Source organism: Podarcis cretensis (genome assembly GCF_951804945.1).
Source record: "Podarcis cretensis genome assembly, chromosome: 1".
NCBI lineage: Eukaryota > Metazoa > Chordata > Lepidosauria > Squamata > Lacertidae > Podarcis > Podarcis cretensis.
Window position 1 is genome coordinate 101,535,590 of NC_137170.1, and position 24,610 is coordinate 101,560,199.

Here is a 24,610-nt window from a genome sequence, read left to right on the forward strand (position 1 = left end):
AGCAAAACTCTATTTCATTTCCCCCCACCCACCCACTAACTAGGGGTTCTGGCCTACTCTTAGTAATGCAAATATGAGTCAGATTGATTCCAGTCAGCTAAATGGATTATTATCAAGGAGCAGGCCTGCAGCCTAGTTATCAACTAGATATTTGGGGGGCTTTTTAAAAGAAAAAGTAGACATAAAAGGATTGTAAGAAATCTGATCACAGCTTTATGGCAGCTATTTCAGCATCTAATTTCAAATCTCATTTTGGAACCTGATTTTTTTTTTTAAGCCAATGATGGTCACTGTCCACTAGGACTAGTGAGGTGAAGGGCAGGGCAGAGGGCAGGGCAACTAACAGCAGTCAGAGCTGGAGGAAGGCAGAGCACACGTGCCACATACAAAGACAGAATTTAAGTAGTGAAGTGGGGAGAAAGAGTAAGGCGAAGGGAAAGGAAGAAACAGGGAAGTTTAGGGGCAGAAGCAGCTGGGAAAGGGCAGACAAGTTATAGGCAGGTGGGAGCTCTTCTGTGTTGCACTGCAAGAAAAGAAGCCCTTTTATCCTAGCACAGCACAGAGCCTAAACAACCTAAGATCATGGTTCCAATATAGCAACTTTTCCTCTGCTTCTTCTTGCTCAGTCTTTGAAATGATGTGTTGGCTAAGCATCCTTCTGTCAGAACAGAATGCAGCATCAGCAATGTGAGAGGTTGAAACCATCCTGAATGAATTCTAATTGGTCAAGAGATACCACTCAAGAGTAAAATTGGGAGAAATAGGACTCATAGGATGGAGGTTTAGTTAAGCTCAGACTGGCTTGACATTCATTAGGTACTGGCAACAAATGCAGATCTAGGGGAGCTTGACTAGTTTGGTTGCCCAGGGTGTGGAGCTTCTGGGGTGCCACAGCAGGCACCACAACTATGAAGTCCAATGGAAAGCAAAAGGTGGGAGGGGTGGCACTAGATTTTGATGTCACACAGGGCACCACTGAAATTTGAGACTCCAGGGTCTGCCGCTGCTGGCACAGTCATTTATTTGCAGCACAGAAGCTGAACAGACACTATATATAGAAAAATGTACACTCATGAATGAAACCCCCCACTCAGAATGTTTCTCTTGTTGAAGGCAAACAGGTAACTTTCACATATTCCCTTTTGCAGACCTATTACGTCCCCATAAAATCTGCCTTAGAGGGTAGGGGGAAATAACCTCATGTTTAAAATGGGAGAAATATTCTGCAATGTCTCCAGTGGATTGATTGTGGGCAATGGTCTCGAACAAGGCTAGCTGGCAATGTCGTCAGGCTCAACTTTGGCAAGGGTCAGCTCCACCTTCAAGTTCCTGATTGAAAATTCTAAAGTGTAGCTGATCCCAGTGAGGCTTGAAGTTACTGCTGATCAGCATAAACTCCAAGCTCTGCTTTCAGCAGAGATGGGCTTCTCTTGGTGCTTGCATTGGGTGCTAAATTTAAAAGGCACCAAGTACAAGCCCCACTAGCCAATAAACAATCAGGAGTGTGTTTTAAGATTCCTGACTGTTCCTTTGCAGTCACATCTTTACCTGCCCCATACCTGACATCATAAATGGCATCAAAGGTGGGAAAGGATAGGGGGAAAAACAGCATCACAGGTAAAAGTAATAATAAATTAGGATTGGCTGCCAGGTTTAAATAGGCCCGGAGTATCAGAGATTGCCCACTGCTGATTTAGAGAATTGACAGATTAATAGATAGCTATTAGAATAAAATGGCTGCCACTGAAAATTCTGTTGGAATATAATAAAAGCATGGTGCTTTGTTTGAATAAGTACTGTACTGCACTCTTTCTTCAGAGTTGGAAAAGGCTCCTCTTGTGCAACCACATACCAGAAAGCAGGGCTAGGAGTTTTGTGGGACTCCAACTCCCATCAGCCCCAGCCAGTGTGGCCAATGGTCAGGGATAATGGGAGCTCTAGTTCAGCAACACCTGAAGTAAAAAATGAAACTGACCCTGTCCTGTGAATATCCAACATAGACATTTGTTGGATATCGAACAGCAAGCCCCAGTGATTTAGTGCCACCGGACAGCTGAGTGATGCAGAGTTCTGGTCATTTTGGCTGATATAATACTGCCAAGATTCTGGGCCCATGAGGGGGAAAGGAATAAATAATTCCAGGCTCTACATTTCCTTATCAGAGAGCTCTCCCAGCTATGTAGAGGCAATGAAGTGCAGGAACAGCGCTAAGGCAGCCCAAACAAAATGAAATGAAAAAGAAAGCTTCATATAACGGACATTTTCCTTCCAGCAAAGTCCCTTGCTTACAAGGAAACAGGGAAGGAAGAGCAAAGGAAGGTTTTTCTGTGATAAAACATAGAACTGTATAGGCCAGAACAAAGCCCTACATTGACACTGTACACTACTAACCAGGCAGGGCTAGTTGTCACTGTATTTATCTGCAACCCAAAAGGAGGTACCTCTCTGGTACCACTGAATAATAGGAAATGCAAAATATATAGATGAACTGCACCAAAAAGAAAACAAAAACAAATGGTATGGGAGTAAACAAAACAGGGATGATGTAAAGTTACCTAGGCTCGCAAACTTGAGAAGTTTGCTGCATATCACTATACTTTCAATTTGTGGTTGGCCTAATCTGATGAATGCTGTAATCCAACATCTGTTAATCACAAGTAGACCTTAGTCCAAGGTAAGTGTACATATGTAGCTACCCAAATACTGACAAATACTTATTTCATAACAGAAAAAACTAGGTTAAAGTAAAAAAAAAAGTGTTTATCTGTAGTTAATTGGCAGTTTTGAGTACAGTATCAGCAATGACACCTGCCAAATCCCACTAAAATGGCATTCATGATGAATGACAAGTGAAAAGAAATATTGAAATTGATTTTTGCTGCATAATCTTAGTTTGTATTATATTACTATATTTCAAATCCATTGCTATGGTTTGTGGATCAATATGAAATCTAAACAAGTTTTATTTCTTGGGCTTATAAACACCTTTACTCATGTATATTGCTCATAGCTTCATGATCCTATGTTTATTTTAGTTTCAGTATAATAAATTTATGTAACAGTATGAAGACCATCCAATTAACCCTTCTGTATGTCCATAAAAAACAGTGCAACACCGTACGTGTCTACTCAGAAGTTACAGTGAATTCAATGGGACTTACTCCATTGTAAAAGTATATAAAAGTATTTTTCATTTATTTTGTTTTTCATTTGCACCATGGAGAAGGGTGGTCTCCTTTTACATCCCAATTTCTTTTTCTTCTCTTTTTCACAGTAAGGCAGAATGCCTTGTGCGTCATTATGCATGCTGATGGTGAACAGATTGCAGGGGGAAAATAGGCTGTAGAGTCAACACATTGACTAGGGAAATCCTTTCTTCAATTTGACTTCATTAAACCAAACTTGATAATTCCCTTAAATGCTTAGTTTATTATTGCTAATGAAAATATGCATTAATTATCTAATAAGGCATAGTATTAATATCATTAAATCAATGCTCATGAGATTTTGCTAGGAGCAAGGCAGAGTCTCAGGTCTAACATCCAAAGGGAATAATTACTTCCTGATAGTTTCATTTAAGGTGGACTTAAATTATTATAAATACTCATCTGTATGTGGGAGAGAATCAGATGAGATCTACTTGAAGGATAGAACTGACTGAATTAACCTTGACTGAGTGGAGCTGTCTACTCACATTAGCTAAACTTTTTCAAATGTTTTTGACTAATATAAAGACTACCATCTAATACTTTGGGAAAGGTTTTAATCCAGCTTTCTGCTGATGTGTTAGTTTTCTATCTGCAAGGGGATTGAACTCTGACACCTTGAGGGTTCTGTTCTGGTTCTCCAACTATATAAAATGTAAAAATGAAAGAAATTTCATTCATACTTTGGCATAATCTATCACATTTACTAAGGCAATAAGTGTTATCTACTGCAAATAAAGATAAATATGAAAGAGCTGGGGGAAAGAACTACATAGGTGACAACTGTTTCTCCTTACCTCTTTTAACTTTGCAAGATTTTTTGTCTGGCTGAAGAAGATAACCTTCCACACAGCTGCAAGCATACGAGCCATCTGAATTTTCGCAGGTTTGGCTGCAGACCCCATACAGACTGCATTCATTTACATCTGATGGGAACATCAAAATGGTTTGATTAGAAGCAAATGTTAGAATGAGAGATTTACATACAAAGCCCCCTTCCTTTTGTCTAAACATCAAGCTTTCTTTCATGTATCTTTTTGAGTCTCAGGCCATATGGTACAGCTGGAATCTGGGACATTAGCTGTCTGAAAAGATGGTCTGAAGAAGAAGAGTTGGGATTTGATATCCTGCTTTATCACTACCCAAAGGAGTCTCAAAGCGGCTAACATTCTCTTTTCCCTTCCTCCCCCACAACAAATACTCTGTGAGGTGAGTGAGGCTGAGAGACTTCAGAGAAGGGTGCCTAGCCCAAGGTCACCAAGCAGTTACATGTGGAGGAGTGGGGAATCGAACCCAGTTCACCAGATTACGAGTCTACCGCTCTTAACCACTACACCACACTGGCTCTGACTATCTGAGGGCTACCCAGTAAATGTGTGAAAGTTGATGTAAGAATGTTCACATCCTAGTTAAAAGCAGGATGACTTTCAGATTCCTTCCATCAATTCTGTAACTGCACTCTAATATGTTTTCAGGGTTTCAATGTTCTGTTTTCCCCATGATCTGCCAATCTCACCCCTCTGTTCTGCTCTGTTAAGTCAGATGATCCTGGCTAAGCAGCAATGACATTCCATTTCTCTCACTTCTTGACAAAGGATCTTGCTAATCTGAAGAGTGACAGCACTGATTCCAACATTTTGACCTTTTTAGGACCCCTGCATAAAAGTAATGTCCTGTTTGACCATTGGCTATTTTCTCACTCATCCATGCCCAGGACTGAAATGCTATCCTGTTCTATCACAAATATCTTACTATTTCAAGGCAATGGTTCTTCAGACAACTATGCATTTAAAATCATATGCAACTTCTCCAAGATCTCCTGAAATCAAGATGAAACCCCACCAAAGTAGTTCATTGAGCTTGAGGGCTTAAAAATAATATGACAGAATAGTTATTTACCTTGGCACGTTTTCCCATTGATGCCAAGTTCATATCCTTTCTCACAGTAGCATCCAGTTCTGTTCCTGGATATAGCACATTTGTACTGGCACTGCATTTGTTGACATTTTGGTTGCATTTCTGCAAAAGAAAGATAGTAAAATGTTATCAAAGTGAGCATATTTCATATTATTACTACAGCAACATTCTTGTTCAGTTTTTTTTTTTAAAAAAAGGGGGGGGGAGTAAATGCATTTACACCACCAGAAGCAGGCCAGAATGGAAAGACCCCAACTCTGACATTCATGATCTAGCTAACACAGTTTTCCTGAGGCAAGTTAATAAGTTCACAGATCAAAGTTTTACCTTTTCCACCCATAAAGCCTTAACCTGAAACACGGGGGAAGCAAGAGAGCAGGTTGATCTTTGGAGCTGCATTTGTTCTAGAATAGGGAACCCTTGCTAACCTTGGTGTGTTTGTGTGTGTGTGTGTGTGTGTGTGTTCCAAATTTCTTGGAGTCCTTCAACATGAGGAACTGTGGGCATTTTTGGACTCTTACAATAATGCCCCTAAGCAAGATGGTATTCCTTTTAATCTACCCTCAACTGCATTCCTGAACAGGAATCCCATGACAGGGATTTTTTTAAAAATGTAATTTTTACATCTAAATCCACCAGTTCTTAAACATCCCTTCATACAGACAAGGTGAAGAACTTTCAAGCTGGTGAAAAAGAAGCCCTACGATCACTTGGTGCTAATTATAAATTGAATTCCCAGCTCCTAATTGGTGGTATTGGCAGCGCTGCCACTACCAGGGTAGAAGGGCAGCAGTAAATCAAACCAAACTGAAGATCTTCCAGCCAGATTATCTATTTAGCCTGTCACAAGTACTATATTCTCCCCGTAAATGGGGGAGGGTGAGGCAATTGCAGCACAGTTTCAGTGAGGTCTATAACTTAGCTATGTCAGTTAACTGTTGCTAGCTGAACAGCAGTTTCTGTCACATGTATTTCAATTCCTATTGCTTTGTTTCTGCTTTGCCTTTTCTTTTGCAGATCTTCTTTCTTCTCTTTATTTTCTCCCCCAAGTCTCCTTTCAGCTGCTCCCGAAACCAACTTTCTCCCTAAATTTTGGCCATTCCAAACTTCCTGCATTCCTCTCTTCACTGACACAAGTATTGTGTCACCTCACAGGTGATATACTACACATGGCCTCCAGCTCTTGCTTCCCCTTCATGTCAGCAGGCATTAACAACTTTAACACTCTGGGGCAAATATAATTTAGCTTGCAATTCCAGCAAGTAAGGCAAAGGCCAATATACAAAACTGCTTTAAAATGGGAGTGACTTTAGGGGAGTTTGTATGCTACATTCAACAGGTGTACAGTCTGTGTACATGCCTATACAACCATTGAGCTGTACATGTGTTATTCACATGTGACATTCAACAAGTGTACTCTCTCTAGTCTATACACATTTGCTGGCTGCAAAAGGGAATTGCTTCAATGACACTTATTAAATTTGTCACGGAAGCAATTCCCTTTTACTGGCAACAAGGCAAGGCATGCCAGGCACATTGCACTTCCTTAAACAGTATTGTGTTCATTACTTGTTCCTGGCCACTTATGTTCTTCTTAGAATTACCATCAATGTATTGCGTAAGTCAGATTTGAAGTGAAATGTGTGTCGGCCTTCTGAGGTACAAAGGAAGTGAAACTTTCCCAAGGGTTAGTAAACTCTACACATCTTTGTCAGGTATATCCTAAACTGAAGAACAAAGCATGTTTTTTCTTTAATGCAACACCAATATGAGGAAAACCAAAAGATTCATGTCTGAACAAGAGATGCACCTTTCAAGTTTGCAGTTGAACAACAAATGGTTTTAAAACTTTTATGAGCATGGTTTAAAGAAGCAAGTGGAAATCACGTAGACCTATCTGCCTTTTCTATTGCACTTTAATCTTGCATCACGGCTCCAGGCCTACTTTGCCTCAAGTAAGAAATATGCATCATAGTTATAGCCAGCTCTTTCTAGCTGGCTACTTAAATAAAGGAATCACCTATGACAAGGCCTTTCAACTTTCTAGGGAAAGCCTGAGGCCTGCAAAACTTCCCCCTTTACTGCACACTGGTTCTGGCTGAAAGTTAAAGCATGTTTCTATCCCTTGGAACAGGCATAGGCAAACCCGGCCCTCCAGATATTTGGGGACTACAACTCCCATCATCCCTGACTGCTGGTCCTGTTAGCTAGGGATGGGGGTTGTAGTCCCAAAACATCTGGAGGGCCAAGTTTGCCTGTGCCTGCCTTGGAATGCTGCTAGAGGAGTGGCCACAGTTTATCTACAGTTTCACCAAAGGAAGTAGTAGGATAAAATTGAACTCCATCTGAAATCATGCTTCCCTCCATCCTTACTTTATTGTCACAAAAAGTTGAAGAACTCCATGATGTAGGTTAGGTGAAGAGCCAGTGACTTTGTTTCTTTCAATATTAGAATTAAGCATTGTTCAGTGAAATTGATTGCCGGTAGCTTTAGGACAGCCCCCCAAAAGTGTCTTCACACAATGCTTACTTCATTTGTGGAATACGCTACTATGGATATAAAATGGATGTGGTGATGGCAAGTGACTTAAATGGCTTTGAAAAACGATTGGCAGAATTGTGGAGCATATGTGCCCCAAATAAACAGCAACTGGCCCTGACAAGTGGGACCTGCCAGAGCATCCTGGCAGGCGTGGCCTGAAGGGGTGGGGTGGGGCAGGGTGTCACACGTGTGACACCATGCACACGCAACAGCTGCCTCCCCCAAAAAATGTGGGACCCAACTCGGCCCCTGCTAATACTTCACTCTTGTGCATACAGAAGAACCCAGAGCAGAACCCAGAGAACTAGCATTCCTGTTAGTACAGACAATGATAGCTATATGGAACATCTAGGATCAAAAGTAGTCAGTGGGGAAGTGTGGGCAGGGGGGAGATGAACAACGGGAAAGGTTGTTTGCCTTCATGCCGTACTTGTTGACTGCTTGGAACAATCTGGCTAGTCAGTGACAGAAATGAGGATGATGAACTAAATGGGCCCCTGGTCTGATCCAGAAGAGCTCTCATGTGTTCAAGCTAATGGCCATTCATTTAGTCTTATGGCTACAACTGCCTGAGGCATGAGGTTGCAGAAGCTTTTGTATTATTCCAGTAACTGTTTTGTATGCTTGGCTCAGTTCCTCAGTTAAAACCCATCAGGAATCTCTGACTTTCGCTCAGCTGTGTTCCTAATTAAAAGATCTTGCAATTTCATTTGTCAGTCAAGTTCTCGCTGTCTTATCCTCAATTCAACGAACCACCTCTCACACAACAAAGTCTTTATTGATTTAAGGCAACCTCTCTCTGGGTTTTTGATTTTTTAAAAATGAAAACAAGAGTTACCTTGCCAATCAGCAGTTTGCTGTTCATTAATCTCTTTAGCAATAACTAATAAACTTATTGCCCTCTACCCACCTCTTATACACAATGAATTTTCTGAGAAAGAAATCCACTCATAATACAGTAATTCCGGCTAATTACTATGCCTTATTAGCCCTCCAATAACAGAGTGAGTATGAAGCAAGGGCTTGCCTTCATATATGGTCTGTCTCCAAATAGTATGCTTATCTGAGGTACCTTAACGCATTTCAATATATCATCCAACTGTTTTGCAAAGCTGGTGTCAGCTACTACAGTGAGAAGGTTGTTGGGTGACAAATCTTTTATAATGGATAGAACAAAATGATTTGTTGAGACAGAATAGCATGAACAAGTCTTTTGTTCACTTGTTTCTCCCATTCCATCTCCTCCACCAGCACAACCCTGAGAAGAGCGGAAGCATTCACTTCCATTTTTCATGAACTGAAATTTAGTATTATATCCAAACCTTGAAAATTCCACTTGCACATAGATACCACAGGGTTTACCATGATAATTACCCCTTTTCTGGGTGGGTGGCGGTTGTGGCCCCTCACAGATCATCTTCATCTCCAGTAGCCAGGATGAACGAGCTTGGCTGGCCCTGTAAATCTTTCTGGCTGGCCCCATTGCAGGGTGGGATTGCCCACTAAAATCTCTAATTTCAACAGGCCTATCAGGGGCCTGCTAGTGGGCAGAGCCTCACTGATGGATCATGATTCGGATGCTTGCACTCTAGTCCAACAGTGACACATAAAAGCCACCTCAGTAGTTTGGGGTCTTGGGGAGACCATAATCCTTGGCACGACACTGTCAAAAGTTTCCACCCTCTGGCTGGAGGATGGAATGGGTATACACCCAATGCCTAGCCAAAATCCACCTACATCTGGAATCTTTAAAGTTGTGGCCATTTCTAACCCAAATCATTCTCTACTTGAGGTTGTTCATTACAGCTTAGCTATAGCCACTGCAGAAGGGTGATGGCACTGTGACTAGGAACACAACTTTCATCTGTCACTCTCTCATAGCTCTTCAGTTCTTATAAAATCAATATTTTTTCCGTAAACACACAAATCCAGGCAGCTCGTCGCTGATGCCACTTCATGCCTTCAAAGGCATACAACATTTTACCATAAAAGTAGCTTGATTTAGGACGTTGTAAAAGAATAAACAGTAGAAATATATAGCTTGTCATCTTTTAGTAGTGACAATAACAATAAACTTTATTGATATAATTTAAACATAGTATATAATTACACAGTTCATTGAAAATTGTTAGCCTGCATGTGTCCTTTTGTAATTCTTATACCCTAGACAGGTTGTATTTCTTCCTCAAGGAAGCATGAAGGAGGGGTCTGCTGAATTCTTGTTGCAAAAGTGGGAGCCTCTCCTAAAATGTAACCTGATTTATTCATCTCTGTTTTATCTTTTGACTGATGAAAAGCATTTCAAAATATTTAAAAACTTCCCCTTTTCGCTCTTCTAATTGCTCAGAGAGGTGTTTTTTAAAATGCATATTGAATTCCTTCACATTGCCATTTATGTCCCATTGAATTCAGTAGGTCTTGGGGCAGGTAAGATTGCTGTTCTGTTTCCTAAAACATGTTAACAGAAGTTGATGACAGAGACATTAAATCTTAATTCTGTCGCAAATCATTATGACGTCAGGTGACCAAGAGGCAGGTGATCCCATCCACCTGTCAAAGTAGGCCTCTGGATGTGGGGACAAGTAATGATCTGGTCTGCTAGGACAAAAAGGTTCACTACCCCCTGCTATATGGGGAGGGGAGAGGGGTTTTTTCAGATTTCCCCAGAAGGGAATATAGCTCAGTGGCTAGCCATATGGTCACATGAAGAAGATCCCAGTCTCAGGCCCTGACCGTTCCAATTAATGCACCTCAGGCAGCAGTGATAGGAAATGATTCTGAGAACAGGATCAATTAGCAATGGAGACAAAAGAAGATGGAAGGCTGAACAGGAAAGAAGTACATAAGGAATATGGTAGCCAAGCCACATGTGGAGAATGAGCAGTCAACTCTCCCAGACAGTTCATTTTGAGAAAAAAAGAAGCCTTCTCATGAGTGGTGCTTGTTCTCATTTTACTTATTTAAAATATATTTTAATGCCCTTATGATGAAAAATTCCAAGGTGGCGTATAATGGAGTTCTAAAAATATTTACACAGAATTGCTGTAACTTCTTGCTTCTTTTCCTTTTCCTTTCCATTACTATTTCTAAGCAAATGCAAGGTCCATGGGGCTCCGGCTACATTGTTTCCCTGTGCAAAGTACTGCCTTAGTCAGCTGGTTGGGGTTGTCTAGTGATAGTGTTGCTATCACTGTCGCTATGATTTCACAGAACCTAAGTAATAGTTCAATTTACCTTTTATATTTCCCAGCATAATATCTACAGTGCCACGATAATAATAATTTAAAAAGACCAGAGAGAAAATATAGGTGGATTCTAAACTTGCTTACCTCACCAAATCCTACAGGTTTTACTTCTAAATAACTATATTTTGGACTGGAGTCTCAGGACTTGTAACATTCTTTAAACATAATGCACCTGATTTAATTGAACCCCACACTACCATAGCTCCAAGATAGCCTGATTACTTTATTTAAAAAGAAACAAAGAAAAGTGCAGTCATTGTGCTTTGTCGTTTTGCTCTCCACTTTTGTCTTGGCATGGAGATAGGTTGAACAGACCCATGTCACTCCTTGAATGGATGTACACACCGTCTTCAGTCAAGCTGAGGGCGTATGAGAACAACAGGGAGAAGAATAAACCAGAGAGAGCTGGAGTGAGAACACAGCCCTATTTCACAGGATGAGCCTTCATACTGGATTGTGCTGCATATGTTCTCCTGGAATAACACAATCATTTTATGGAGCTTAGGTGAGCATCCTATTATATTGACCAGTGTGAGAAGTCCTTTTTGGCTGATGAGATCAAAGTCTTCATCAGGTCTATGAAGGTTGTGTACAAGGGATATCTATGCTCTTGGCATTTCTCCTGCCGCTGGTGCAGTGAGAAAATCATGTTGACCTCTGAGCTCTAAAGCCACATTGTGACTTGAGATAGACCCTGTCAGACAGTGACTGTAATCTGTTGAGGTTAAAGGTTTTCCATACAGCACTCAGCAGGGAGATTCCTCAGTAGTTGTTACAATCATGGTGGTCACCTTTGTTCTTGTAGAGGGTCACAATGCTTGAGTTGAGCATGTCTTGTGGCATGCAACCTGTTTCCCAACACTGCAAGAGAAGGCTGTGGAGTTGCATCATGAGGGAGGAGTTGAGGCTGGCTATCAACACTTCTGTTGGGATTCCATCCCATCCTGGGGTTTTACCACATGCCTATGAGTTGATGGTGTTCTTCAGACCGTCAAGGGAAGGACAGACACCAAGATCTTCAAGACAGGCAGAGTCTGAATGCTGTCAACTGCTATGTCAGGAACCATGTTCTTCTGCAAGTACAATTCTTAATAGTGCTCTCTGCCCGTTGCTTCATCTGCTTGCTGCAGTCTGTGATGATTTCTCCAGACAAGGTTTTTAGTGGTGCAGTTTTCCTGACGGCTGTTCCAAAGGCCTTCTTCATGCCTTCATACATTTAGTGGGTGTTGCTACTGACAATAGCAAGCTGAATGTTCTGACAATCTGCTGGGCATCACTCCTTGCTTTTCTTGGTGCAGCAAGTGTCTTCTTGCAGGACTCATGCTCAACCAGGACAACTAACCCTACAGCGTACAGTGAATGTAGGGAGGGTCATTCATCACACACACACACACACACACACACACACACACACACACTGTCTCACACAAATGTTGAGACACAGGCTATACATTATGGAACCTTGCTGCCAGGGCCAAGCAGTGGCATCGCAACGGGGGGGGGGACACTGTTTGCCCCGGGTGCCATGTCTGGGGGGGGGGGTGACAAGAAGGCACCTCGCGGCGGTGCGAACAGCCATCACGCCACCGCAGCTGCATGTGGAGGATTGAGCGCCGTATGTACGTCGGTGGGATCCCTCTGTTGCTGCTACAGCTGCATGTAGAGGATCCTCCGTTTGCAGCTGTAGCGGCAACAGAGGGATCCCGGCACCGTCCGTATGGCGCTCGAGCGGCAAACTGCTATGTACAGCGCATGTGTGGCGTCGCTACGTACGGCACATGCATCATACATAGTGACACCGCACATGCGCCCTACGTAGCAATGTCACGACACCTTCGTTCGCCCCTGGGGCCAAGTACCATAGCTTTCAACCTTCCCTTATTTGGCGGGAAACTCCCTTATTCCAGCGCTGTGGGAACCACCACTTGAGGCTTCGTTTGGCTGCTGGCTTGGCTTTCTGCCTTTGACTCGGAGGGGCTCTACTGTGTGTGTGTGTGTGTGTGTGTGTGTGTGTGTGTGTGTGTGTGAGAGAGAGAGAGAGAGAGAGAGAGAGAGAATGTGTCACTTAAGCTGATAGTAGGAATGCTGTAGCTTCACACACTTACCTTCACACAATGTGTAATTAACTTGGGGAATTTTTTTTACTGCAGGATGTGGTGAGGTCAGTACTTTAGATTTACAAGGGAATCTGAGAGATGAATGGGAGATATGGTTTGTCAGTATTAATGGACAGCTAAATAGAAACTTAACCCCAAAAGTTAGGACTGGGTAACTTTGCTCACTAGTAACATTGAACCATGAGGACGAGATGGTTGGACAGTGTTCTCGAAGCTACCAGCATGAGTTTGACCAAACTGCGGAGTGCCTGGGACAGGTGAGGCTGCTGTTCCCTTATTTTGCCGGCTGATCCCTTATTTTTGAGGCTGCTGATCCCTTATTTTCAAATCTGAAAGTTGACAGCTATGCCAAGTACACTGTGAAATGATAAAACACTATCCTCTTGTAGTTCTGAAGCAATGGGTAGCCCTTGAAGTCCTTCCTAAATGTGGTTGTGGACAATGGCAAAAATGTACATTTAAAGCATGTATTATTTGCTCTTATCATGGGTGCCTCAAACTTTAGGTACATTCAGTTCCCAAAGGCACATGCAGCAGCCACTGTTACTTACATTTAATATGTTATTTATCCCTTTTGTAACACAGAATTAAATGTCTATCCAAACGGCTAGTTTTAAATCACACACATAAAGTCATTTATGCCAGCAAAGCACATGAGCCTCTAAGCTTCATCCAGTAAACCATACAAATGAGGACAAAAAAGGCTGCTATACTGCGTTCCTGCCAGTATTAAGGAACATCTTCATTCATTATTTTCTTTATTTTTAAGGTGCTTTTTTGAACTATAGTGCTGCTGCTCTAGTTATTTTTAATGGAACACGTTGCATATGATAGAATTATATTGCAGTATCTTTTTTTTCCATTTAAAATGACCTACTACATTATGCTGAGGCATCATCTTCTGCTTTACAAGCAAGAATTGTTCAGTACCATGTTGCCCTTGAAGAGTATAAAGAACTTTAGGACAGATTACTAACACAGCTCTTCTCAGAAATCGCATTCTAATTGTATACCATACATATTCTAATATCATTTGCATATTCAGATTTTATTTGCCTGGCTTGTGTTTCCATGGATGTGATTGTATCTATTCATGTTCTTTTTATTATTTGATACTCTAATGTCTAGACCTTTATCAATTATATGCTGTAAGCTCCGTGTTGTTTCTCCCCTACCCCTGCCATTTTATATTACCCATTTTTCAGGTACATTTCTTTTGCAGATTAGGCGGTATGATCTAATTTAATTTGCCCTAAGCTTTTTGTCGTTTCTGCAGCATAACTCTCTCTTGTTTTCTTTCTTGACAGCAAAGGATACTATGATTGATAGAATTCAATTGCTGGTTTGAAATAATGCAGGCGGTTCTTATTGTACAGTTGTCGGCCTTTTTATGAGATTTACCTATTGTACCATGAAAAATGCGACAAAAATATAATGATCTTTGGTCACACACCTGGTCCCATAACTCTGCCATGGTAAATATACCATGGAGAATAGATATGGAGATATGAATTGAGATTCATAAGCTTGCTTACCAGTCATAGCTGTGCAGAGTCAAAGGCCAACATAGTAGCAAAATGATTCACATTTAAGATAATGTGAAATACATGAAGAAGACAGATGTGCTCTATTAGTTGCTGCATGAATAAGTTAGAAACTTAGGCAAGCAGGGTAATTACTTTGCTCAGTTCCAGATTCTATCCCATGTCTCCAGGTGTGCATCACTGTTTCCTTGCGTATAAGTGAAATACGCTATAATACTATGACAGCCTTCACCAACATGGTGCCCTTCTTAAGTTTTGGACTATGGCCCCATCAGCCCCAGGCAATTATTAGCATCCCTTTTATGAGTAAGATACTTGCGAGGATGGTGGGCTGGGCAACTGTAGGCACCCCAGGATGAAGCAGTTTCTGGCCCAATTTCAGGACCAAAGCTGTCTTGGCCATCTGACTGATGACCTGGAGGTGGATGGAAAAATACTATTCTTAATTTTCCTTAGCCTCTTGTTGGCTTTGATTATTGTAGACCACAATATCATCCTATAGTGTCCATGGGGGTTGGGGGCACTGTGTTACAGTGGGAGGTACAGTGGGAGGATCCTGCCTCCAGGATCACTGCCAGAGAATAACATGTGGAAACTCCTCTTTGAACCCATAGTAACATTGCTATGGGGACCTACGGGGTGCCATACTGGCTCTCATGCTATTTAATGTTCTAGTTATTTTTCAATGGTGTGTTAGTATTTTTCTTTTAGTTACTATTTTTATTGATGTCTATGTTGCACAGTGTATACGTACACATCCCTCTGAGCTCTTCTGGAGGAAGGGATTTATAAGTGTCTTAACGAAATAAATATTACAACCTTCTGTTATCTCCGCAGCTACTGTAGTTCTGTGGTCAAGGTTCATATGGATGATGTTCTTCCACATAGTTAATTCTGTGAGCAATACTTATTAAATTTAAAACATTGCTAGACCCTCTATTGCCATATATTCTGCTTTGCAGACAAAATATAAATATTAATTATAAAAACCAAACAAACAGGTCATATAGGGCAGCAAAAATACTGTATTAAAATGTGAAAGAAAACTAAAAAAAAAATTGTTCACTAGTGGGGGGGGGGGATAATGCCTAGTAAACTTCTTTGATGAGGATATTCTAAAGACAAGGAGCCACAAACAATTAGTATATAAATGGCAATTTCTAAAAGTTTCTATAGATCCCATTATACAGATTTTTGATGCCTTTGGAGTTTTGTTTCAGGAGACCCTCTTTTGTAAAAAGTCAGAAATACTCACAAAGGCTTCCCTTCATTATACAGCACAGTGGAAAGTAATTTGTACGAAATTACTTCAAAGAGAGGTTCTGAACCACCTGAGAGTGAAGAGTCAGATTAAATCGCATACTCCCAACTGGACATAAACTGCACTTAGATGGCTGGGCTCTAGATCAGCAAAGAAATTATCAGTGTTCTCTCTCAAAATGGGAACAAAGCAGCAACAGACTTCCCCTCTGTGATGTCAGGCCATGAATTTAGACCAAAGTGACGGCCACTCATTGATATGTGTAATATTAGTAGTAATTATATTATTTGTACCCCACACCTTAATCAAATTAATAAAAAACTACCTGAACACAGCTAAACATTTGATTCAGCAACGTACATTTTCATTGAAATCACTGCACTTTTAGACATGCAACAAAACCTAAGATTTAAAAACTGGACGATCTGCACACAGGCAGAAACTAGCACTTTAAAAATATTGCTGAATAATTGTTCCTGAAAACGTAGAATGAAACATGGATGAAGAATATCTTATAACCTATATAGACAGAGAGCCTAAAGGCTCAGTACCTCATCCAGTTACTAGATCTTAGATAGATTGAATAAGTTTATATTGGGGAGGGCAAAATAGCACTGTCAATTCAAATGTCAAATCTATTATGTGAAACTGCTTTTAAACTCATAACAGTGTGTGCCGCAAAGCAGTTTTGCACTGCAGATGAAGTTTCCCCACACAAGAACTTTCTGACCTTCAAAGTGTTGGTGCTGCCCTTTAAAGCCCTAAACGGCCTCAGTCCTGTATACCTGAAGGAGCGTCTCCACCCCCATGGTTCAGCCCAGACACTGAGGTCCAGTGCTGAGGGCCTTCTGGCAGTTCCGTCACTGCGAGAAGCGAAGTTACAGGGAACCAGGCAGAAGGCCTTCTCGGTAGTGGCACCCACTCTGTGGAACACCCTCCCACCAGATGTCAAGGACATAAACAGCTATCTGACCTTTAGAAGACATCTGAAGGCAGCCCTGTTCAGGGAAGTTTTTAATGACTGACATTTTATTCTGTTTTTAGTCCTCTGTTGGAAGCTGCCCAGAATGGCTGGGGAAACCCAGCCAGATGGGCGGGGTATAGATAATAAAATTATTATCATCTTTATCACTCTAAAAATCTGAGGAAAACTGGGATTCCAGCCATCAGTCTTCTAAACCACCCACTATAAGAGAACTCAACTGGGTATCTGCATAGATGGCAAACAGGGGAGAGAGAGAGAGAGAGAGAAGAGACGAGACAGAGGGACAAACAGGAGGATTATCCTTTACAACTCTCAGATCACATTGAGAATCAGTTTTATGAAGCCAGTGCTGATCCTGTTTCTGTCTCACAGGAGGAGATTGAGTGCTTTGCATTTTAAGTGCACAGGGTTCAACATTGCTTTGGAGTTATTTTTTCAAGCACTTAACAGTTTTATAAAGTTTTGATCTTCAATCCGGAAGGTTAAGTGAAGCATAACAGCAAATGGCTTTAATTCTAAGCATCAGTATTGGCAGGAGGTCTGGGATCTCTAAGGAGTATTTTTTTCTTATCATTTCCCTCTAGTTGGGAGCATGTGCTTCAGGTTTTTGAAGCTAATACGATATCCCAAGGCACTGGATGTCATCATTCTATAGCTTGCTCTTTATTGCTGTGCTTTTTATGTCTTTATCTTTATTCAGTGTCAAGGACCTGCACAACTGGACAGCTTAAATGCTCCATCAGATTATTACAAAGATGACATGAATATTTTCGCAATGTTTAAACTGCAGCTGTGCTGATGTTCACCGCTGAATGCTTTCGGCATGAAAAGGAGCACAAGTTATTCCTTGAATAAGTTTTTAATGGCTTTTGGCTTTGTCACTGCCCCTCTCAAGACCACCACTTTGTGGTAGCTGGAATGATATTATTGCACCAATTCAAAGTAAGAGCAACATCTTTGCCCCTGTTCACAGCACTTCGAAACATTCTAGTCCCTTCTGGTCCAAATGTATTGAAATACCCCACATTAAATCCTACTGCTTTGCCACCAACATAAAAATTATGTTTGAAACCAATTCTTTCTGACTTGGCTAAGCAGTATTAGGGGACTGTGCAGTGTTGATGGTGCAGTGCAGTATCAGGCAAAAAATATGCATGAATGGGGACAACTGTAACTTTGCAATCCATGGCACAGCATAACAACTCAAAAAAATCATTGCCTTAAAAAATAAAAATAAAGGAACTTTATGGAGTACACATGAAACCAGAAAAAATGACTTGGCTAAAATGTTTCCCACTTCCAACCAAGAAAACACAGTTTTCTCCATTTCACATTTAGCATCCACAGCTTTTATTGATAAATATCCACATTCTATTAAGATATTTGTTACACACTAGATAGGACTTTTTCTGTATGCACAAAACAGCTAAAGGACAGTGCCACTGAGTGCATCAGAATACACACCTCTGAGCACCGAATAACCCTAGTTAGATGCCAACTTGCAACTATACCAAGCACCCATATCCTCTGTTGCTTTATTTTCTATATATTCTGCAAGTTCACATTCTGCAAGCTTATGTGGCCTGGGTTTCGCAGTCCTACCAGCTACCTTCAAATTGAGTAAATTAATGTACAATCTCAACACTGTCATCAAACTGTGGAGGTCTCTGGTTTTTTTTACAGGTGTAGTAAAGTTGCAGGAGGCAGGGCCAAGGCATTATAAGGTTTAGATAACAACAGGATAGCCAAATGGGATTTAAACAAGCTACAACTTTATTGATGTCAGCAGGTTTTGGCATAGGCATAGGATTGATTGATTGATTGATTGATTGATTGATTGGATTTATACACCACCCTTCATCATAAGATCTCCGGGCAGTTCACAGTGATGTCTACCCTGGATCAACCAACCTGTTGATTGCAAGGTTAACCACGGTTTATGATTGCCCTATACTATACATCAAATCAGGGTGACCTCTTCAAGTTCACCATTTGGGAGGATGCTATGGCTCATCAGCACCCCCCCCCAGGGTGTCTGCACAAAAGCACCTCCGCCCTGGATCCCTTAAGGGGATACCCTGAATTTGAGGTGCAGAGGGGCTACACCCTGCTTCACTCTGGCTAAGGATTCAGCCCAGTGCCTTATCTGCCATCTGGTTGTGACAATTGCTATGAGGTAGGCAAAAATCCCAGACAGGTCCAATTTGTCTGAAGGCAAATTACTTCCTGGCCCCAAATATGGTAACTGAAGACTTCTATAGCTAGGCCTGCTGCTTTTAGAGACAGGTAGCAGACCAGAGGGGGGAAATCTTTCCTCTGGTCTTCTCCCCATACCATGCCTCCCCCAACTCACCCACAATTGACTACAATGGCTGGCGAGCCCCAGCAGCCAGTGTACCCAGCAGAGGAAGGAATTGCACCTTCCCCCCTCACACCAGAACTAGGACATTCCAACTTGCTGCAGCCGAACCAGACCACAACCTTCACTCCCCTCAAAGCTGGCAGTAATCAGCCCTTTCCCAGTATTTCCAACTGTTCCCAAACTGCGGAAAAAAGTACTGTATATAATACACATACACACAAGATCCCATCTTTCAATGATTATATGCAGACTCTTAGCCACATGCACAAAATACTGCTGCAGCTCTGAGTTCCAGAATCAATCTTTAAGCTTGTTTCTTGCCTCTTTATAGTATCTTCTTTAGTCCCTCGACGAATCTCTTCACAGTCTTCCAAAGACTGAACCTGCCCTTTTATTCTCTCCAGTAAGAACCCTTGAACCTATCACCAGTTTGACACAAGAATTCCAAAACCAGTAAGTTTAAATGGAATGTCTGATAAATGACCTATCACGTTCAAACTTTTTGAATTCTAGTGAACCATATAAAATCTGAGAAGCCTCACAAGTTACCTAGTCAACAGCTCAGCAACAAAGAATGCATCTTTCTGACTTTAGTTAGGATTAGGCCAGATTTCCCTCTCAACACACTAAACCAAATACAACACATACTTTGTTTCCAGCCGAACAGCATTCTGGTGCAGTGGGTGAGTGTTGCCCTCCCAACACTGATGTTGCTGCTGCTTACTTAGATGGGGTGGGGTGGGGCAAAGTGAAGTTGGGGCTGAGTGGGAACACCAGAGTCAGCGTCTGATTGGCTCCTTCGCAGCCCCATCCTCAATGCCAACCTATCCCCCCACTCCCACAGGTAAGTGGCAGCCATGTGGTTTGGGGTAGATAGCTCAATGGCACCGTCCCACCATACTAGCCATTACTTGTTCTTACATATAGGTGTCTCCTCATAAAGATAGATTCTTCACAGTTTATGTTATCAAGATCTACAGAGATAATTTGGATCTTCTCTCCCCCCCCCCCCCCCCCACTTCTGCATTACTTGTGCTGGTCCAACACACTGGTAGCTACACTTCAGGAAAGACAGAAATTCCAGAAAACTTTTCTAAATGACTATACCACTATGATGCTTTCATATTCCCATTGGTCAGATAATGTATTTTCCAAAGTACTTAAATGGAATCATTTTGTATTTTTACCCAATTTTATATTTTGTGAAATTGTTAACAAGCTCGCCCCCATATTGCCAACAACAGAATCAGAAAAGAACTTCTTTCTCTTTTCTAATTCATTGCCCACAGAAACAGAAATTTGTGGTTCGAGGACCCGACCCCCGCGAAGTAAAATGAAGACACAGGGACACGTGATATAAGGTTAATGGGCTAGAAAAGGCCACAACTTTATTGATTACAGCAATGAAAAGGTATTGGCTTAGGCATTGGATCGCGAAACAAGTGGGTTTATTCACCAGGGGTTCATCACCTGTTGATGCTAATCCAACTATAGGCTCACCCCTGATGTCACCGAGGGTCGTGCCATGGCCTCCCACCAAGCAGGCTTCGGACGGAATACACGACCGCCAGATTCCATTAACGGAATACCCCTAGAAATTGAAGGCATAGGCGATGGCCACACCTAGCACTTCGACACACCACAACACATTATTCCAATGCCTAACCTACCCACCAATACCACTAAAAAGTTGTGACGATTGCTACGAGGTAGGCGAAAAAACCAAAAAGCCTAATGCCAAATGGAAAAACTCCTACCAGGCCCCCCGGGCAACCAGGGCGACCAACCTAAGGTCCATAGCAAGGCCAATGACCTAAGCCCTAACTCAAAGGGAGTGGAGGGTGGGTGACTCGCCCAGGACGACAAAGAGAAATGAGGCCGGGGGGAAGGCTGGCACTGCAGCATAAAGGCTGCTGGACACGCCCCCCCATGGCACCTGGTTGGACAGCCACCGGGGGGGCGTGAGTGCCAGCCAGGTGAGCTGGAGGCAGGGGGCAACGCCCCCTGCTAGGAGCGGTGCTCGGGCTCCCGTCCACAACCACTCCCCTCTCTTTCAGGGAGGAGAGTCTTAAACACACATCAATTCCCATTTGAGTGAGATTATATTACTATAAAATAATTCCTTATATGATACAATCTAATAACATTTTCTTGAAGCAAAACTTATAACATACATGCCATCATTTCTGGTAAAGAAAATTGAAAGGTTGTCATCTTCAGAGTGGCAAAGGAAGCTAGAAATTCCTAAGTAATAACTGATAGACCTAACAGAAAGTCAGGATATCACAACCCTGAGAGAGTTATTACTGTTGAGAAGAAGAAAATAGCAGCAATATTTGTATTGCCTTGGAAGACTTTGTTCTTTTTGATAGTTTTCCTCACACTCTACATTCAGGCTACTTTCAAAGTCCAGCTGATCTTTTTAGTATTAGGTTCATCTCCATTGGAGCCCATTCTATAGAAAATGCCATCATTAATGGTCACAAGTGCCCTATTGATTGCCACTAAATCAGGTGAGGTTAATTGGCTGCTGCTCCTTGACATCTCTTTAGCATTTGACACCATTGATCACAAAATCCTCCTTGATCAGCTGAAGCCTGCAATTCAGTGGGACAGTGATAAATTAGTTTACATCTTGTCTTTGAGGCATGCAATTTACAGAATCAGAAAGAAGTCCTTCTGCCATCTACCACACAACACTCATCTGGGAAAGGGCAAGGGTGCTTGCCTGTTATTAAGAGCTTTCTGAGGCTTTTATTTGGGCCATAATTGCACTGAACTGAACACATCACTTGACTCTTCTAGCTCTTCCTTGGGTGGAGAACTAATCCGGCAGAGTTTTATATCAACCGAGGCGCTTGTCGGTCTACCAAATTATACCAGGAGATGGATATTCAAGACCACTGAGGTCTCATCAAGTCAACAGAATTGCTGAACTTGGATTTGGAAAATCAAAGTCTTCTTGAGTCAGAGACTTGTCGTGAGCAAATTCCCATTGTTTGGCTTCAGTTATAATGAAAACAATAAAAAGACTGTGATACACTTTGTACACTAACAAGCACACTTGTCTACTCAGAAGTTAATTTCATTATCTTCAACAGGGTTTACTCCAGGTAACTAGGTATAGGATTTCAGCCTAACGTTGCATATTTTGCAGGGTGGACGTCCCATTGAACTGAGTGAGACTACCAAGAAAATAAGCATTGTATTGGGCTGTAAAAGTGCTATAACCTCAATTAATAACTATATTTTATCCTATCAAACTTCACTGTGTGAAGTTGAAAAGCCAAGAAAGGTATTTTGTGTAATGCCTTTTACTTCCAAATATTCTACTAAATCTATTCACCATTTCTGTTGTTCTCCCTGCAGAGTCCCTGACTTTTCTAGGCACTTGCCATGAAGAGAGAGAGGGGGGGGGAAGGAAGGAAGGAAGGGGAAATAAAGAAACAAGAACATTGGTCATAAATCAAGCAAGCATGTGGCATATCCTTCAGATGAATCCATTTGAGCCACTTGTATTTTTTAGAGTGAGGCAGCAGTCATATTTTAAAAAAATATATGAAGGGGAAATTGCTAACAGTTTTTCACTGAGAAAGGCATTGAGGCTTATTAAAGTGGGCACCATGTTAATAAATGTTATGGTCCTCACCGTATCCCTGCTCAGCTTCAGAGATATAGGCTAGAAAGGTTGATATATGGCCAAACCTACGATGGAGCAAAAGTTCTTAACATTAACTACAGAGTGTCATGCCTTTTTACAGATTAGGAGACATGCATTTGTCAAAGAAGTCTCAAAGGAGTGCAGCAATGAGGGTCAGATACACAGGCGCGCTGAATGAAGTCAACTCATTTCCAGACTACACTACAATGAAGAGATGCATCATTCTCATTGTCCTCTAATGTAATTGTTCTTTGGGATATTCAGTTGCCACTTTGGTTCCTAATAATCAAGGGGAAATGTGTAAGAATCTTTCTTACCTATTTATTGTGTTTATACCCCACCTTTTTCCTCCAAGGATCTCAAGGTGGCCTTTATGGTTCTTCTCCCCCACATTTAGAGCCACAACACAACCCTGTGTGGTATGTTAGGTGGAGAGGCAGTCACTGGTCCAAGGTCACTCAGTAAGCTTAATGGCTGAGTGGGGATTTGAATCCTGTTCTCTCATGTCCTAGTCCAAAACGAAACACTACCCTACACGGTCTTTTCCATGGTACGACAAAACCAGCAACAAATAACAGAAGAAAATGTCCACACATAGGAGGCTATCAGTTGATGGTGGTTCTGAGGGAATTAGCAAACATTATGAGAATCTATATGGTTCTGTGAATCTGATTATGTTTTTGCACCACGGCAGAACCTACGAGCACTGGATCTGTGATTCTTACAGTTTAGTCAATAGTGACTGCTGGTGGCTGGAGCGTGTGTGTGAAGAAGCGTCTCCACCCTCATCGTTCAGCACAGACACAAGGTCAAGCTCCGAGGGCCTTATGGCACCTCCCTCCCTGCAAGAAGAGAAGCAGGGAACCAGGCAGAGGGCCTTCTCAGTAGTGGCACCCGCCCTGTGGAACGGCCTCCCACCAGATGTCAAAGAAATAAACAACTATCTGACTTTTAGATAGGGGAAACACAGCCAGATAGGTGTGGTATAAATTATTATTATTATTATTATTATTATTATTATTATTATTATTATTATGCTGCCTTTTCAAGGGACTCTGTTCCACTGGATCTGACAGGTGTGTGACTTCCCTCTGTCTCTGATACTCCACCCTCCTGCTCCATTCCTCTGACACCCTACTTTCTCCTCCTCCCTCTGCTGCCCTCCCCAGATCATTCTCCTTTCCCTTTTTCAGCAGGGTGGGAAAGTAACCACACATTCTGCCTGATGACAAGGGAGGCACTGGAACTGGTGACAGGGCGCAGCCTTCACAGGCACCAGATAACATCCAAAATGGCACAATTGCATCTTGCGATGCCACAATGGAGACCACATCACATCTGCCCAGTCACATCTGCTTGTGATGCTTAGAAGAGTGACTGTCCACATGATTTACAAATGCACGATAGTGACAAATACATGAGACGATTCTCTATCTCAACCAAGAGAGAGAGAGAGAGAGAAGTGTCTCTCTCTCTCTCAACTACTCTCCTTCCTATATATTGAACACACACTTTTCAATATGAACTATTAAATATATGATTCCCGCCCCCCACAGGCATATTCTCTTAGAATTCATAACTACTTTGCAAATAAAAAGGCAGTTGAACAGGGACTTAAAATATATCAAAAGCAATGAAACCTCTCAATGGGGGGAAAAGGGAACTGAAATTGAAATTGGTCTTCTAAATATAAATAAAACTACTTATTTCGTTTCTTTCAGAGGGAGTGCTGTGGGATTGCCCAAAGGATCATAAAAAATAGATTGTGAC

General features: G+C 41.8%; 1 protein-coding gene and 1 long non-coding RNA gene across 6 annotated transcripts in view; one reads left to right on the forward strand and one right to left on the reverse strand.

Annotated features, from left to right (window-relative positions):
* LRP1B (LDL receptor related protein 1B) overlaps nt 1-24,610 on the reverse strand; it is a 782,700-nt gene that overhangs the window by 331,477 nt on the left and 426,613 nt on the right. For all 3 annotated transcript variants that reach the window (XM_079992449.1, XM_079992450.1, XM_079992448.1), the window contains 2 exons: nt 5,106-5,225; nt 4,004-4,132 (listed from right to left, as the gene is read on the reverse strand). In XM_079992449.1, coding sequence (XP_079848575.1) covers nt 4,004-4,132; nt 5,106-5,225 — 249 coding nt within the window. The remainder of the gene's footprint in view (nt 1-4,003; nt 4,133-5,105; nt 5,226-24,610) is intronic.
* On the forward strand, nt 19,672-23,755 carry LOC307226415. Of its 3 annotated transcripts, XR_013843392.1 has the most exons (4): nt 19,869-20,023; nt 21,985-22,159; nt 22,549-23,080; nt 23,535-23,751. It is a non-coding gene; the product is annotated as an uncharacterized lncRNA (long non-coding RNA). The 3 variants fall into 3 exon arrangements; XR_013843390.1 differs by lacking the exon at nt 19,869-20,023 and adding an exon at nt 19,672-19,862 and having other exon boundaries at nt 21,985-23,080; nt 23,535-23,755; XR_013843391.1 differs by having other exon boundaries at nt 21,985-23,080; nt 23,535-23,753.